This window comes from Solanum pennellii, chromosome 2, assembly GCF_001406875.1.
Source record: "Solanum pennellii chromosome 2, SPENNV200".
Classification (NCBI taxonomy): Eukaryota; Viridiplantae; Streptophyta; class Magnoliopsida; order Solanales; family Solanaceae; genus Solanum; species Solanum pennellii.
The window spans coordinates 16,812,172-16,830,473 of NC_028638.1; the positions used below are offsets into that span (position 1 = coordinate 16,812,172).

The 18,302-nt window shown below is 34.4% G+C and overlaps 2 protein-coding genes across 2 annotated transcripts in view; both read right to left on the reverse strand.

The window, feature by feature from the left end:
* Positions 1–5,003: 5,003 nt before the first annotated feature.
* Positions 5,004–12,597, reverse strand: LOC107008854 (eukaryotic translation initiation factor 4E-1-like). The gene is made up of 5 exons (XM_015208054.2): positions 12,210–12,597; positions 9,497–9,662; positions 9,259–9,384; positions 5,529–5,594; positions 5,004–5,446 (listed from the first exon to the last, which is right to left on the reverse strand). Exons 1-5 carry the CDS (start codon positions 12,464–12,466, stop codon positions 5,396–5,398), a joined length of 666 nt encoding a protein of 221 aa, XP_015063540.1. The 5' UTR covers positions 12,467–12,597; the 3' UTR covers positions 5,004–5,395.
* Positions 12,598–16,978: 4,381 nt separating this feature from the next.
* Positions 16,979–18,302, reverse strand: part of LOC107009784 (agamous-like MADS-box protein AGL61) — a 3,097-nt gene continuing 1,773 nt past the window's right edge. Inside the window, exon 2 of the mRNA XM_015209120.1 lies at positions 16,979–17,371. Within this exon, the coding sequence (XP_015064606.1) occupies positions 16,979–17,371 (393 nt within the window). The remainder of the gene's footprint in view (positions 17,372–18,302) is intronic.

Genomic DNA, 18,302 nt, shown 5'->3' on the forward strand with positions numbered 1-18,302 from the left:
TAAGTTATTAATAGCAATATATATATACACATAATATTATTGTGTAAAAAAATAATCTAAAAAGCCATATATATATATATATATATATATATATATCATTGTATTTTTTTTACGTCATGCTTATGTCAAGTGGTTGGTCTAGAGCCTCTCTGGGTTCTATCAACATGTCACACCTAGGGGGTGCTTTAGATTGTGACACCCTTATGTTTTTCCAAATGAAGAATATAATAGATCATAGATCTACCCTTAATAGAAGAACCCTATTCTTGAGGAGAGAGTCCACCATGCAACTCGATTAGTGAAGATTTGTGAGCATAAATGTGTAAAATCTTATGATATTTCTTCAACTCGTGGTTTTGTTTGAACTTTTATAATTGTAGTGTTTGATTTTTAGATTTACAATTTGTGTAGGAGATAAAGAATATTTGGGCTTTGATATTTATTTTGTTCTTTAGCAATTAATTGAATATTATAGTGAGTATGAAATGGGTCTTTGATTCTCTAATTGATCTCATGCTTTAATTGACTTCCAAAGGAGTGATCAACCCAAAAACTTGCCTATTTATCTTAATTTTGCTTGGGAAAGATGATTAAGGTCGGAAAGATTAATGAACATATTTGTGAATAGGCTAATGGACTAGAGCTTGAAAAATCTAGATCCTTACCTCATAATTCTTGTATCTTTTTGATCACCATTAAATTGTTCCTTGTGAATTCAATTATGACCTCATGAGTTTGGTATTGTTTTGCATACTACAACCTATATTTCTAATTTGGGAGTGTAGTTGAGCGCTATCAGTAGCCTACCTCAAAGTTAACCGCACACGCTCTAAATCAACTACTCAAGAGTGTTCCCCTTCCGAACTATATTCGATCGCTAACAAATAAATTACACAATGTCAATACAATTTTTGACACCCAAATTATAATAATTGAAGATAGATTCAAAAATAAATTAAAAAAAACAAGTGACACCCGGATCGGAAATTCCAAAATTGACACCGTCAATTGGTCCCATTTTTTGATTTTGAAACTTATGTTTCAGAAATAAACACAATCTGAGCTTTACATAGCGCAAAAATAAATCATGCAATTAAATGAACATAAACCACCATTAAAGAGAGATGGGAGGTGTTAGGACCGGAAATAAGTAGGTGTAAATGCGGAAGCTAGCAAAGCAAACCTCGAAAGACCACGAGTAAGAAGAAAACGAGATATATACCAAAAGACACAAAGATTCAACGTGGTTCGGTCAATCAACCTACGTCCACAAAGGAGATGAGCAATTCACTATAAATATGAGAGTACAAAATACAGAGAGAAACAACCTCAACCAATTCACTCGGAATACATGGGAGGTTCACACAAGTGATAACGTATCAAGCTTGTGACCCATAAATTCTCCCCCTAACCAAAACTCTCAAAGCCCTTAAGACTACATTGTGAATGCTGATTAAGTTAGAAGGAACATGCCTCTATTTATAGAGTCCTAAACCTTTTCCTACAAGAAAAGGATTAGTCAATCCAAAACCTTTTCCTAAAAGGAAAACCTATTTATGGTAAGAAATTTAGGGCAAATAAAACCCAACAAATCTCCCCTTGGCCTGAATTTCTGACAAAGTAAATTTGTCCACCTTCTTCACTTAATCTTCAACAACTTGATTCTCCTCTCCATAATCTCCTTTGCAAAATTTATGTCTCAACACAGAGAACCTCTCTGAAACAATTTCTCCAACAAAATCTTCATTACTGTCAAAATAGTTGCGGCAAGAACTACACCCTTCAAGATGAACACCTCTTTCTAACCTGGTTCAATCATCGATTATCGAACCACTAAACCTGACTCCATCATTGAATCTAGCTCTGATACCACTTGTTAGGACCGGAAATAAGTAGGTGTAAATGCGGAAGCTAGCAAAGCAAACCTCGAAAGACACGAGTAAGAAGACAACAAGATATATACCAAAAGACACAAAGATTTAACGTGGTTCGGTCAATCAACCTACGTCCACAAAGGAGATGAGCAATTCACTATAAATATGAGAGTACAAAATACCAAGAGAAACAACCTCAACCAATTCACTTGGAATACATGGGAGGTTCACACAAGTGATAACGTATCAAGCTTGTGACCCATAAATTCTCCCCCTAACCAAAACTCTCAAAGCCCTTAAGACTACATTGTGAATGCTAATTAAGTTAGAAGGAACATGTCTCTATTTATAGAGTCCTAAACATTTTCCTACAAGAAAAGGATTAGTCAATTCAAAACCTTTTCCTAAAAGGAAAAAATCTATTTATGGTAAGAAATTTAGGGCAAATAAAAATCCAACAGGAGGTCCTTCAGAACAAGAATTTACCTCTAATACAATCCCTTCACACCATCCCAAAGGTCCCAATATGCAACACTAACAATTCCCAGCAAATAGAGTCAAATATCAGCTCAATCAGAGCCTAAATGAGTGATAAATTGAGTTCACAATTTGAACAAATGAACAGATTTTTCGGGACTAGTCTTTTAAATAAGACAAGTTAAATGACTTCAGGCAATAGTCACGATCGCAGTGATCAACGAGGGCAGGTCAACCCTGACCCTTCTTCGCGGACGCAGGAGATCATCTCCTCTTCATGAACACTGAGCTAAGCATGTGAACTCGATGACCAAAACTCTTTTTGCATCGCTGACTCTTGCACCGTTGGAGCAACTTCTTTTTTCATCCTTCCAAAATGTTTAGAGGTTAGAAAACCATTCCATTGGGAGTTCCGTCATTCAGATAGACAACACACATGGCGAGGCAAGAAGCCCTGCAAATGCAATTCAATAGGGAAGTGCTCTTTGCACTTAATCTGGTGACTTTCCTTAGTCATTCATTGCGTCTTGAGCCTTTGAACCAAGAATAAGCGCAAGATTTGTTTCCCGAACACGATTAGTGCTGACCACATTAGGTTTTACTGTGGTAGCAAGAGAGGCTAGGCGGTGACAATTGTGAGGTTCTTCTTAGTCACAGGGAAAATAGGCAAATATCAAGGCAAGACCATACGCACGTTTGGCTCCTCCAACGGATCAGTGAGTTCATGCCGCATAGAAATCGAGACCTGAGAAGGAGGTTGTATGAGAGAGTCTACCATAACAAAAATCATCTAAGCTGCTCCATGAACACGACTCTAAGCCCACGAACTCAAAGAACAACATGAGGTACACCAGCTCAAGTTGGTCTTGGCAAAATGCTCTGATTGGGGCTTGAAAATTCGTTTTGATCCCTGCGCACACAAATGAACTATCTTACCCTACTAAATTTGACATTCTAGACTAAGTGAAGATGTCAAAACTTTCAATAGAGGTCGTCTCGACAAAAGTGGGTCCCACACCTAAGATCCATTTTGAGCCAAAATTCATGAGGTGGCCCGAAATGAGCTTGGAAGTCTAGATTCACACCAAAGTTCCTTCTAGACCAAACTCGATAATCTTTAGCTAACAGAACCGTTAAAATATTGCATTCTAAGGTTGTCTACCTAATTTTTTATCGAATTCAACCATTCAAGTTCCAAAAAGCTCCAAAACACGATAACTCGCATAAAATCAAAACAAATAACCAGTTGAGCAAACTTTCGATTTCAGCAAGTTGTAAATGACTTAAAGTACCTATAGAAAAGCTCCAAAAGCCAAAAGTAACTCAATAAAGAGGAAATGACATATCATAAATCATTTTCTGAACGCCGCGAACTCGTCATTTCTCTTAAAGTGACATGCTTTTAAATTTCAACAATCTAACACCAAATCTACTCAAAAATGAAGTCAATACTTAAGTTCCATATCATAAAACCAAATTCTATTTATCAATTTGTGAGAATAACAATAAATCTAACAAATCTATTTTGTAGTAATGATAATTATAAGCATAACGTCTCAATTGTACAACTTAAATGTCCGCGACCAAATAGGTCTGCCCATATATATTTGAGGCGAAGATGGCTAACTTGGAATTACATATGGCTAATATTAGTTATTTCTTATAGTGTATTAAAAAAAAATAATACATGCATTAATTTTACATATTCCTAGAATCATGTTTGATACACCTATACTCTGTCTTTTCCACCATATTTGCAGAGGATATTTTCTTACATAAATATTACTTCACAAAATAAAAAATTGTAAGAAATAATCTTTGCATAACGAATAGGTGAAATGGTATGATGAATCCCAACTGAACTCTTAAACTCAACATGTTAAATCCGTTCGACCGCGTGGACCAAACTTATGTTGCAACTTAATTGTTGAGTTGACACTAATAGGTGATTTCACGTTAAAAAAACAAAGGAACCTAGAAATAAAACTTTAGACTAAAAACAATTAAAAGTAAAAAATAGAATAAAAAGAACAAAAAAGTTGTAAGTTTCACTTCTTTCTTCTTTCCCCCAAACCCACCCCTACCCATTTCTTTTCCTCTTTCGACCATTACCTCCCTGTTCTTCGCCCACCCAATCTCCCATTTTTTCGTTCTCCCATCCCCACTCCTTTCCAATTTCTTTTTCTCTTTCTTCTTTTTCGTTTTCTTTTCCTTTAAATTAGAAACATAATTGTGCAAAAAATGTGAACATAATGAGCAAAGAAGAAAACAAAAAATTTGGTACAATACTCATAACAGCAGAAGAAGTGTGTCTAATGAGAACTTTTTTTGTTGTTGCAATTTTAGTGCTCCATCTGATATTGAATGATTCAATAGCTAGAAGGGTGAAAAGTGATTGTTGAATGTCTTTGTAAAATTAGATGAAATATATTCCATAAAATTGTGTACAAATATTAAAATATACTGAAATATTAATAGTGATTCATTGGCATTAATGCTGAAAAGGATTTTACAAGAGTAGGTCAAATAACAATGAAGGGTTTAAGTTCATACAAAGCCAAAGGGGTTTAAATGTTGGGTTTCATTAAGTTTAAGGGTTCAACTGGCAAATAGTCAAAGTAAATGGGTTCAAAATACAAACTCATACAAGTATAAAGCACCATCAAAAACCATATAGCATTACTAATGCAAATATTACTAATGAAGCCCATACTCAGTATTATTCTCATCCACCATATCAAATGATCCCTCAAAGAGTAAGTTGGATTGCAAAGGAAAGCGAAACACATACATACGAATGCTAAGTGCTGTCAATTTCGCAGAAATTGCAAAATACCTCTATAACATCGGTACTAATACAAGTCACATATGGCCAATTGTTAAGTCATGAAAAAGCTTCAAAACCAAACAAATTCCCTATACGAAAATTGGCAATGCCAATGCAAGAGGTAAAACATGCAGCCGTAAGTGACTGCTGATTCTTCAGTAAAACAACTATACTACCTGTAACTCTATTGATTGCATTCCCTGTTGTAACGATAGAACTACAAGGAATAACGATTCTTGGCAGCTCTGTCAAGCTTCTTTGCATCATCCTGCAAACAAATGGTTCTTGATGAGTTGAGCAAATCAATCAAGTATATGATATCCAGGAATTATATAACCAAGACATCTTACATGAAATATAAAGCCAATCGTGTCATTGTAATCCAAAAACTCTTTCCATTGTTTACCAATGCTCACCTGCAATGAAATGTTCATTTAGATGCAAGTGGGTGGGGCTAGTAGACAGCGGAAAGGGGGAATGGGGAATGCTAGATCGTGTAATTCTAGAAGAAAAAGTAGGAACAGACAAGAAATAGGAATGGGGGGTTGGAAACATGAAAAAAAAAATGTTTTGGTTAAGAATAACCAAGTGGCAACACAAAACATGCATTATCTCAGAAGTAGTCAAAGATATATAGATACTGTATAGATGGACTGGGTAAATTCAACCACAAAGTGAATTAGTACTCTATCAATTTGGGGCCAATATACTTCTTACTACATTTGGTAGGTCTCTTACTACTGTCACATAACATTTATGTGGCACTCCTTTTCAACCATCTTACTTGAATATTCCTATGCTTGACATTATCATCCATCATTCTATTCTCCTGAAACAATGTGCCTAAACATCTGAATTGTCAAATATTTAGGTACCTCAATCCATTCTAATGTCACCTCAACTTCAGACCTATCTAGCTGGCTAAACTTGCAGAATATGTATTCTGTCTTACTCCTACAAAGTAACTTTGGTGGTATGATATTTGTTCACATCACCATCCCAAACCCAGATGAAGACTGTAGTAGATTAACAACCAACACAAAACTTGTTATACCATGATGAATCCGTATAATGCAAATTTCAAAATGTATTCTACCCATAATAAAATTGTAATGACCCGGTCGGTCATTTTTTGAAAGTTTCGACAATTTACCGTTTTTTCCCTCCCGATATCAACCTCGAGTCTCTTATGATTGAATTTGAAAAAGTTGGTCTTAAATATCGAGTTAAAAATTGAGAATTTTGTAAGTTTTTGCTTTAGAAAGGCTAAGTTGCTCAAAAGTGGTTTTTGGAGCCTTTGGGAGCTTCGAGTGTCGGAATAGAGTTCCATCAATACCATCAGTCCCGGAATGTGGAATCTGAGTTGTGAGAGCTGTTGGTTTCGTATTCTGAGTCTTTTTGAAGATTTGAGGTCCTAAGTTGTGAAATTGTGGGCCTTTGGGTTGACTTTGGTCAACATTCGGGGTTTGGATGCTCGGCTCAGAATTTCCGAGAGTTTTGTTGAATTTGGGGGATGATTTTAAGCCTACATGAGATCTTGGTTGATTTTTGAGAGGTTTCGAGCTTGTTTTACACTTTTGAACATTAAGTTAGTTTCTTATGATTTTCACGGATGTCGAGTCAAGGAGACCTCAAATTCGTATTTTGACGGTTCTATTGAGTCCGAAATGTCAAGCATAGTTCATTAGCATATGTGGTTTGTGTACAACGGGTTGCGAACGAATCTCGAGGATCCTTTCGATATGATGTTTCTGGTGCAACAGTCTTTGCTTAAGCGGAACCTAATTCGTTTAGCGATGGTCGCTTACGTGAAACCTATTCAAAAAAACAGACTGGCCTTTCGGGCATAGTTTTCTTTAGTGATGGTCGCATAAGCGGAACCTAGTTCGCAAAAGCGAAACCCCCAACTTTTGCGAGGTTTGCTTAAGCCCAACCCGATTCGCAAAAGCGATACCTGAGAGGGTTTTTGCCTGCCATTTTCAGGTTTTAAGCCCCATTTTTAAATTTTTGAGCTTGGGGAACCCTTGGTGGCGATTTTTGAAAGGATTTCTTATGCTAAATCAATTTAAGCTTTTATGATCCTAAACCTTCATTTTTCTTTGGTTATTTATGAATCTAACATCAAATTTTGGGAATTTAATTAGTAAATGGCAAGTTTTTCAAGAACTCAAGTTCCTAATTAAATGCCAAGCTTTTATAATCTTAAACCTTCATTTTCCTTGAGTAATGTATTCAAGTACTAAATTTTGGATTCAAATCTTATTGTTGTTTCCGAAGATTCATTGTGAATACTTGATTGTTATAGATTGTGTGGCTTTGGATGTGATGCGAAAGTGGAAGACCAACTCGTGGAGTGGTTAATTGTGTGATTTAAGGCAAGTGATCTTCCTAAACCTTGTATGCAGTATGCTAGTATAATTCGTGTACTTCCTCCGTTGCTTGTGTGTTGGGAGTAATTGGGATTGGGTGAAGGGTTTAATTGTCTACTTGATATATCTAAATGAATAAAAAGGGGTTGAAATGAAGGGCTATGTGATGAACATGATGATGTGAATTGCCTTATTGTGAGCATTGTTGATTGATTGATGAAATGCTTGATAGCATTAATATGGACTTGAATTGTATGAGTTATTATCTCTTCCATGTGGTGTAATAGTGCTTGTGTGCATTGATTGTGGAAAACCATGATGAGACATGTGATGTTTATGATGCTGAGGTCATTGTCAGCGAGTGATATTGTGATGTCGAGGTCATTTTCGGCTAGAGGATTGATATAAAGTCGATGGGAAATGGTTCTGACTAGTGATATTGTGCCAATGGAAAATGGTTTTGGCGAGAGATTGATTATGGTGACCTGAGGCATTTGGTGTTTATGTATGAGTTCCTTGTTAATTGTGTTTGATTGCGTGTGATTGACCTACTTGATATTGAGATTGACTTGATTTGTTTGGTTGTTAAACTGTGACTATGAACTGTGATCATTGAGCCTTATGAGTTGTGCATTATAGAATTGCTAGGTTGGGTTGATTTCTATACAGGTTGTAGTTTTAGGAGAAGTTCGGTCTAAGTGTAATGGGTATTCGATTTCTAGCTAAATGCCTTGTTTATAAGGTTGCTTGTTGAGTACTATTTTGTTGGTACTCACTCCTTGCTTCTACACTTTCGTAGATTCCTAGCCCGGTATAACGTGATAGTCCTTCTTTTACTTTCTGAGGCCTGTCAAGGATTTGGAGAGGTAGTTGCTTATTACTTCGGTGGCCCCTCTTTTTCCTTTTTCTTTATCTTTGTTCTATTTGAGAAACAAAGCTGAGACTTGTAATTATTTCAATTCCGCACTTTATGTATTTAGTAGAGTGTATACACGATAACCAAATTTTGAGGGTTTTTATAGGGAATGAATCAGTTTTCCACTTCATCTTGTCTTGCTTTACTGTATTTCTGCATTTCTTTTGTTTTGTTAGGTTGAGGTTGACTTGTCTTGGTGGAACTAGACAAGTCATCAAGTCTGTTTTCGGGTCGTGACAAAAATAAAGTATATAAATACACAAGGTAATGACGTTTGAGCTATACGATACTGTGGACTAAAATATAAAACCAAAGTGGTGAAACTATTCAGGCAACTTTGTGTGCATTTTGACAAACCCACCAGGCATTTGCTAGTTCTAAACAGCACAGGACCATCAAGGCTTAAGACACATGAAAAGAAATCACCTAACACCTTCTGCACCCATTGATGATAATACACTCTATTTAAGACCACTTAGAAAGTTCCTAGAATTGGAATTCAAAATCCAACCCATCACTGATGTCATTACTTGAAAAAAACAATTGTGACTGACGTTCTCTGTCTCAAGCTTAACACTATCTACTGGTGATTCTAGTGTTGTCTAATGTCATTACTATTAAATGGCATCACTAAATGGGATACATGACGTTTAAGCAAATCACGACAAAATTAGACACTACATTTTTCTGTTTCTCAACTTAGTCCCACAAAGTAATGAAGCTGCTTGTTCAAAGCCAAAAATCAGGTAGTAATAAGTACTTATATTATGTCTTTTTTGGGTTTAAAGAAATTACCTGAGCTGTTTCATTGGCAGCATTCCTGGTCCACAGAGCTATTTTTTCTTGTCTAACTCGAACATTAATAACCGCTCCACAAATTTCATCTCCATAATCAAATTGCTCTCCAATCAGTGCCAGAAGCTACAGTAAATTCCATATCAGAAAATTTAAGGATGAACTTCATCCATATGGGAAAGAAAAGAGTCAGTTTAGACACAAGACTAAGAATCAGATAGGAACATCATGAGCATACCGTATACAGCCAGCAGGTATCAGATTTACCCCTAGAAAAGTTCATTGTCCATTTCCCTCCATTGGCACATACAGGATCCTCCCACTTTGGCTCGATTTTATTTTTAAAACAATGGAAGTCTGCACCCACGGCCAACTTGCTTGGGTGGTGGATGTTGTTGTACACACTGCAGAATACTCAACAGGAATAAATCAAAATATCCAATCCATGATCTCAGACTATAAAATAAAGCAAGATCTTGTATTTCCTTTTATAACTGGGCCAGCTTGCCCGCACCTCAACTAATTCCACGAGGTATTTTCTACATCCCACCAGCACAAGTACCAAATAACTCTGAGCATCTCTACTCTTGAGAAAAATGTGGAAAACATATTGCCGGCACCACCAGCACATGTTTTCTTAGAAAATATGTGGTCTTATTTTCTGTTTTATTTAGTGAGTAGAAAATACTTTCCACCGTATGGTTGCTGAGGAGAAAAACAAATTTCCAACAATCTATACATTTTCATAGGATAATCAATACAAAATATCAGAATTTCAAGTGAAAAAAAGATGAGATTTAAGGAGTAAGTTTTAGAAGCAACATTACTACTCCCTCCGTTTCAATGTGAGTGTCTTAGTTTGACTAGACACGTTCTTTAAAAAAATAAGGGAGACTTGAATCTTGTGGTCTTAAATTGAAGTTGTGTAATGCACCAAAATGCTCTTTAAATTTGTGTCCATAAACATGTCAGAAATGTCGGAATAAAGGGTTACCAAATATAAAAAGAAGCATTCTCTTTTAAGCAAACTAAAAGAAAAGTAAGACACTTAGGTTAAAATAGAGAGAGCATATTATAAATATTACAATGTTACTTTATCAAAAAAAAAAATTATAAGTATTACAAGGCAGTAGGTTTATGGGTTGCAGCAGCCATCATCAATACATTGGCTTTTGTGTGTTCTGTGGCATGTCTTGAGAAAGTAGGTTTTTGGTAATGTTCAGTAAAAGATCGACTTCAAACTAAATAATAAAAAATTGACTTCAAACTAAATAATAAAAATAAACTTCCACAAGTGGTCTTGATGACCCCAAAAAATCTATAAAAGGATTCTGACAGCTTTCTCTTGTACTGGTTCAGTACCAGCTTCACAGTGGAGTGTTATTCAATAAAATTACCATCTGTTTTTGTTATTTCATCAATAAAATTACCATTATTTATCGAAATATCATTTTGAGAAGGGTTAGTTATCAAAATATTTTGATGACACAGAAACAAAAAATAAAGGAAAAAGGAGACCATAATAGTAAACACAACAAAAATACAAAGAAGGCAGTGTACAGTACAGCCCAATTAATTTATGAAATAGAACTCTACTGCAGACCCAATACAACTTCCATAAAATGAATATTCTGGGATCTCAAAGCTATGTTTCGTGGACTCTTGAAAATTCATGTTGAACCCTTGTCAACACTATCAATACAACATGAGTGTGGGTGTGGGATCAATACCTGATTTGGTCAACTTATCATGGGTACTTTGACTACATTGAACAAGATGTATAGATTGATTGGGTATTTGATTTGATTTTTGAGTTTATGTCATAAATATATAGTTATATAAAGTATTAAAATGATTTTCTATCACGCGAGAAATCTTATGAATAAACTATTGGTGTTCATTTAGAATAAAGTTTTATAAGTTCTAGTTCAATGGATTTAACATATCAAATATATAGTTTATATGTCGACATATATATTTTATTGTCCATATCCCTGCACCCATATCCACAAATTTGCACTCAGATCCATACCCCAAAATTCTACAATTTGTGTGTTGAAGAGTCCAACCTCTTCATCAGCACCCATATTGGATACCCAGACCCATGTCCAAGCAGCACAGTCTCAAAGTAAGATCATATCGTCTCACACAATAACCACTAATCTCAAAGTAAGACCACACCTCCCACTTTGTTCAGGGAACTTTGTGCCTCAATGCAGGACCTAATTCTGACTCCATATTGGAATATGACATGTTCATATCTGGCGCATCATCGCGATCTCATGACTTCATTTGAGTATAAGATCTTCATCAAAAGTTCCCTCGACTTGATCTATTCCACCCATCCATCCCCAAATCGATGGTCACAACTATATTACACGTTTTTTTTTATTTTTCCATCTCATTGATAGATCAAAAGGGAAAAGGATGTAAATTTGAGTACACCTATATTTCTCCTTATTTTCGTGTTTTAATCTTCACGTTTCAACACAATGATCTAGTTCAGGGCTTTTGAATTCCTTCAAACGCGCAGTACTAAAGAATGTATACATCACAACAAGTTAATATACTCAAAGAAGCACGTTACTCATGAATCTACATATTAATTAGCTATGACTAAAGATGAAGCAACAAAAAGCATGTCATGCATGGATGAATGGAAGTGAATTTTTCTGATGCATGTGTCATTATTTTCCATTCACATCTTAACAGAGAATTTGACAACTTCAAATTAGAAAACGAAAGCATACTACTATAAGTAAGTACTAGAGATTTCTGCTACATGCAAGCATGTAAAATTCTAAATTTCCTCAAGTCATCCTTTAAATCACGAAGATCTAATAATTACACAACAAAGATCCAACCACCATTAAAAAAAATTACAAATCAAAGACAGATGATCAAAATATTAGAAACCCTAATCCTACCAAAAAAAGAAAAGTTAATGGTACCTCCAAAAATCTTCAGCAGTGGAGAAGGTGTAAATGGGGCGAATAGAACTACCCCAAGCAGCTTGTTTCGATTTCCCTGAAGGGTTATCGAACCAAAATGTCCAGGAATGTTCTAGTGGATGTTTCATAGTGATTTGTTTCCCTAAAGACGAAGCGGTATCATCCGATTCCCCTACGATCTCTCCTTCCTCACCTCCGTCTTCTACAGATGACGACTTGTATTCCTCTAAAGCAGCTTTGTTTAGTTCATCAGCCATTTTTGGTGTTTTTGTCCCGCAAATTTGTGGGTTTGGTTATGGTGATTTCAGTTGAACTCCTCAAATTATATTGAGGGAAAACTCCGATTAGTTTGTTGACAGTTTTTACCCTAGAACCGCTAATCTTTTACCTTTTGGGTTGGGCTGCGAATAGGCTTTCTATAAAAAGATTAAAAAAAAAAAGATACATAAATATTTCAAAACGGAAAAGGGTTTAAAATGTTCTTTAATTATTTGAATTGATATAAAATTAGTCTTCATCCATTTATCAATTTTAAAATATCCCTGACGTTCACCTTTCATCTCAACAGATCCTCGATGTTCACCTTTCGTCTCAAAAGTCACTCGATGTTATTATTTTTAATAGCTCTCTATAACTAAAATTATTTAATATTTATTTAATGTGATTGGTCCAAATTTAAATACTTCTCAAATAAATAACAAAAATGATATTTTTTAAAAAAATTGTTTTTCTATAAAATCCACTTATGATTCATATTTTGACCCGATACACTTGAAAATAATATTGAAAAATAATTAATTTCATGATATCTTTATATTATCCTATTTTAAATCAACCTCAATTTATTATAAACTAACTCTACTCATAAATGGGGATCCAACTAAAATCCATACTTACCTCCAACGGATTGTCCATTTAAAAGAATTATTATTTTTGTTAATATAAAATTTTCTCTCAATTCTCCAAATGTCTTGTTCATTTTTTCTTTTTTTCTTGTTGTAATCTCTTATTCTTAATTAGGATATCCAGGACTCAAACTTGAAATGAACTCAACATATTTATATTCTTTTAATTCGTATTATTATCATGATGGGATGAGGGTGGGGACAAGAGAGATGATTATTTTTATTCTTTTATTTTTAATTTTGGATACACACAAAAGAAAAATGTAATATGTGTACATATTTGTTTAATTAAGTCATCTTTTATTGAACTTATTATTTCTATATGAGTAAACTGTTTTTTTTCCTCCTTTTTCCTTTCTTGTTTGTCATAAAAAAAATTTAAAATAATGGACAAGATCCAAATTTTTAAAAAATAAAAGAGATAGAAGTGAAGGACCGAGACGGGCGGAAAGTAGAGAGTAGATGGTTAACCTTTTTATAATTTTAAATTTACTATGAAAATCAAAATCAAGTCAATCATGTGAGCTTATGTTTGAATAATTTCAAATTATTTTAACGAAAAATGGTCTAAAATGCCCTTAAACTATGAGATTTGGTATAATATGACCCTGCATCCATTTAATGAGTATGATCTGTTAGACATAAGGGTATTTTTTAGCCGATAGGTGGATGGAGGGTAATGTTATACCAATTCAAATACTTGAGGGGCATTTTAGGCCCTTCTCTCTATTAAGAAACTATTACCATCTATGGCAATATAATATTTCTAACTAAATAGAGCAATTTTGGAAATAAAAAAATTATACGGTAAAAGCCAGTTATCTTCAGCTCTATCCCTTCTTCTCTAACATTTGTTCTTTTCCTTCTCTTATTCTTTTATTATTCTTCTTCTTTGAAATTTTCATTTTCCTTCCTCTAATGCTTCACCTAAGTTCAACAAGGATCAGATGTCTAACCCTAAATCTCAAGGAGTGAATGTCAATGGTTTTTCGTTGGCTAGTTCTATGTGTGCTAAATATGGGAAGGAGCATAATGGTAAGTGTCTATCCGGCACTGATGGTCGCTTTAGTTGCGAGAAGAGTGGACACAAATGAGAGATTTTCTCATGCTTGCAGCAAAAGAGAGATAAGGCAAGCAAGCTCCTCCTAGCGATTTGAATTACAATGCTCTAAAGCAAAATTGTTTTTATGCTCTCCAAACCCAAGGTGACCAAAAATGTTTTCCTGATGTAGTTACCTGTATGTTTAAAGTTTTTTAACTTGATGTATATGTTTTTCTTGATCCCGGTGCTACTTTGTCCTTTGTGATACCATATGTGGCAATGAAGTTTGATGTGCTCCCCGATATATTGTTAGAACCTTTTTCTGTCTCAACTCCTATTGGTGATTCTATGGTGGCTAAAAGGGTCTATAGAAAGTGTCTCATTTCCTTATCCCATAGACTTACTCTTGTTGACTTGGTAGAGCTTGATATGTAAGGTTTCGATGTTATCCATAGGATTGATATGGTTGCATTCTTGTTAAGCTTCCATAGATTGTAGGACTCATGTGGTCAGATTTTATTTTCCTAATGAGCCTATCCTAGAGTGGAAGAGGGAAAAATGCATGCCTAAGGTTCAGTTTGTCTCTTGTCTCAAAGTTAGAAAGATTATCTCTAAAGATTGCATTTATCATTTAGTTAGGGTGAGGGATATAGATTTCGAAAATCCTACTCTTGAGTCGGTCCCCATCGTAAATGAGTTTCCAGAAGTCTTGTCCGGTATTCATCCCAAAAGGGAAATAGACCTTGGTATTGACCTTCTCGCAGATACTGAATCAATATCTATTCCTCCTTATAGAATGGCTCCGGCAAAACTTAAGTAGTTGAAAGATCAATCAAACAGTTTGTTGGATAAGTGTTTAATTTGACCATGTATCTCTCCATAGGGTGCTGCGGTGTTGTTTGTTAGGATAAATATGGTTCACTTCATATGTGTATTGATTATTGGTAACTGAACAAATGACCATTAAGAACAAGTATCATCTCCCAAAAATATACGATTTGCATGATCAACTCCATGGGTCCAGTTATTTCTCTAACATCGATCTTTGTTTGAGTTACCACCAATTGAGGGTGAAGGATAGTGATATTTCGAAGATGGTTTTTCGAACTCGATATAGTCATTATGAGTTTTCAATAATATCATTTGGGTTGACTACTGTTGTGAATTAACTCTGAACTCATTAATTTTTTAGAAAATTAAAGTTTCTCTCTTCTCAGGGTAAAAAATGATAAAATTGGGTGTCAATAAGTCCCTTAAGCTTTACTTAAAATGCCTCTTTAAACTTTTCTCAAATTTTTTTTTTTTACTTTATGAGAAAATCATGTTGAGATAATTATTCTGTTAAAAAGACTCTCATCAATAACTCATTGAATACTTCATATAATAGGGTTCATGGTGAATAATATGCATGATTAGTCAACTCAAGAATCTTAATATAATACATAACAACTCGAATATTCAAAATAACAACTTGGAATTCAACAACGAATTCTTCTCAAGAATTATGAAAACAAAATATGTAATCCTAGATTATTTTTTACTAATAGAAAGTAGATGTAGGGCATGAGGATGAACTCAGTTCATCACTATGATAGCCTTAGATACCTGGAAGAACAAAAATCTTAGTGAAATCAATGAAATTTGAAGAACGATAGAAAACCCTATTTTTTTCCTTCTTGAATCTTATCTCTAAGTGTTTGAAGTCTTAAGAATGTAAAATATTGTTTTAAACACTGTTTAGACCTTAATTAGGTAAAAAAAATTGTGGGTTAGGTTTAGAGAGAATGGTAAAAGATTGAACTATCCCTCTTAAAAGTTGTCAAAAACTGTCCTCGGGACCAGCTATGGGTCGTGGTTTGACCCACAGACCGTATATCCTATCCGTGAATTCTATATTGAGTTTTTAAGGATCAAAAGTCCATTTATGAATTCTAAAAATGATCAGTAGGTCCACCTACGACCTGTTAGTTAGATCCGTAGGATTTGAGTCCCAAAAGTAGACCAGTACTCTAACGACGGCCTGACAAGATGGGTCGTCGTTTAACCCATGGTCCATTGGTTGAGGTCGTTGTTCATAGACTCAAAACAAAACTCTGGTTTTTGACATTCTTTGGTAAAACATTCATAACTTTTTACTCTGGCCATGAAATGAGGTAAACTTGGTGTTGTTGGAAAGAAGATTCAAAGACCATTATTTGGTAGGTCATACGCCACCTTGTTCATTATTTGCTGGAAAATATGATTGTTAAAAGTTGACTTAAGTAGAATCTTATGTAAAAACATAATAAAAAATGAAGATTTCAACTCAACTTTGTGCTAGGGGTTTCTTGTGACCATAAATTATATCCAAATCCATATGAACTCCAAAGAAATAAACTTTATAGATGTGAGTAACTTCAGGATAACCCGATTCAATTGTAAAAGCAATGAAAGAATGAGTCGGGCCTCAACTTAGAAATTTTTGAGGTGTTACACAAAGCATCATTAAAGACTGAGGATGGAAAAAAACTGACTTAAGCTTAGAAATTTTTGAGGTGTTACACAAAGCATCATTAAAGACTGAGGATGGAAAAAAACTGACTTAATAACATAAGATATCCAGAATCTTTTATTTATAATCTGAAACCTCATATAGATCGGTGATAGAATACTATAAACAAGTGATTTAATTAAAAATACAACAATTGATCATGATAGAAGACTCAATTAAAGTATTCTCTAAGAATAGCTTCAATTTTAAGAACTCCGATTATAAACTCCATGATAATTCTGAGTTCAATACTCCTCCTCTTCTAGCTCAAGTACAACATCTAAATCAAACATCAGATGCTCGACCAAATAGAACTTTGTGTTTCTTTTTTAATCATCTCCACACGCAACTTCAATGCCAACTTCTGCTCCTCCATATGTTTATCTTGAGGTGTTTCTGAGCCAGGATGCATATTCTTATGCATTAGTACTCGTTTTTTTCCTTTTTCGTTACATGTTTGCAATTTTTTATTGAGATCTTCCAATGCCTTAAAATTATTTGATTTTCCCTCGGCATAACCACATTGGCGATCCTCTTGTTTTACTTTGAGAAAATTTTCAATTATTTCTTCTATGCTTGAGGAACCATAGGAACATGGTTTTTCACCGGGTGAAAAAAGCACCACACCAACATCTGCTCCAATCCGACTTGCAAACTTCTCTGCATCATGAAACAAAGTTTTTTTCTTTTTGAGAAACTCACAACACATGCTCTTTCAGAATCAATGAACTTCATTTTAATTTTTTGTTTGCCTTTTTTAGTCTCATTTTCCATTGCAAAAGAAAATGATATGAAGAAGAAAGTAATATATTTTTTTTTTGTTGAATAAGGTTGAGAAATTTTAAGAGGAACTCTTGTGTAATTTATAGTAGGTGTGTAAGTGTACTTCTCACGAGTATTATAATATTTTCTTGTTATGAGTCTAGCTATCACGTGTATTGTCATGTTTTCTTGATGCTTTCATATTGGGGGTCTATATATTTTATGCTATAACATTACGGTACTTTCTATCACGTGTATTTTCAAGTATGTTTTCACAATTTCTTAATGCATTGAAATTATGAGTCTATTATCACATTCATATTATGACTCTATGTTTTCATATTATGTGATTTTATTATAAGATTACCTTGTAACTCAACAAAAATTATGAAGTTGAACAGTAATAATGCCGAATTGAATTTAAAGACATATAAAAAAATAAAAAATGGTTACACATATATAACGTTAAAGGTGGAGCAATTAGAGAAATAATATAACTATCTCTTTGTGACCTATAGGTCACAAGTTCGAACCATAAGAGCAACTACAAAAATTGATATTGTCAATTGTGTATCACAACCAAACCCTTACCAAAATTCTACTAATGCAAGATGTTATATACAATGAGTGGGTTATTCTTTTAATATACTATCAATGTTAATTCTTTTGGAATTTCACATCGAATGGGTAGAGGTTACTTGGTCTCTATATATGATCTTGAAAAATTCTTTCTTCATGAACTAACTTTTGGGGTTGAGTTATTCCTAAGATTTATTTGTGTAACATGGTATAAGATTCATGTTCATCCCAATTCATTGTTTATAAATGCCCCCCCCCCCTCTAATATTGTTTAT

Excerpts from the sequence above, each read along its gene's own strand:
- LOC107008854 (XM_015208054.2), bottom strand. The coding sequence starts at position 12,466 with ATGGCTGATGAACTAAACAAAGCTGCTTTAGAGGAATACAAGTCGTCA. Across the intron at positions 5,595-9,258 it reads CTGCCAATGAAACAGCTCAG|GTGAGCATTGGTAAACAATG; the intron begins GTAATTTCTTTA and ends ATTTCATTGCAG. Across the intron at positions 5,447-5,528 it reads CGATTGGCTTTATATTTCAT|GATGATGCAAAGAAGCTTGA; the intron begins GTAAGATGTCTT and ends ATTTGTTTGCAG.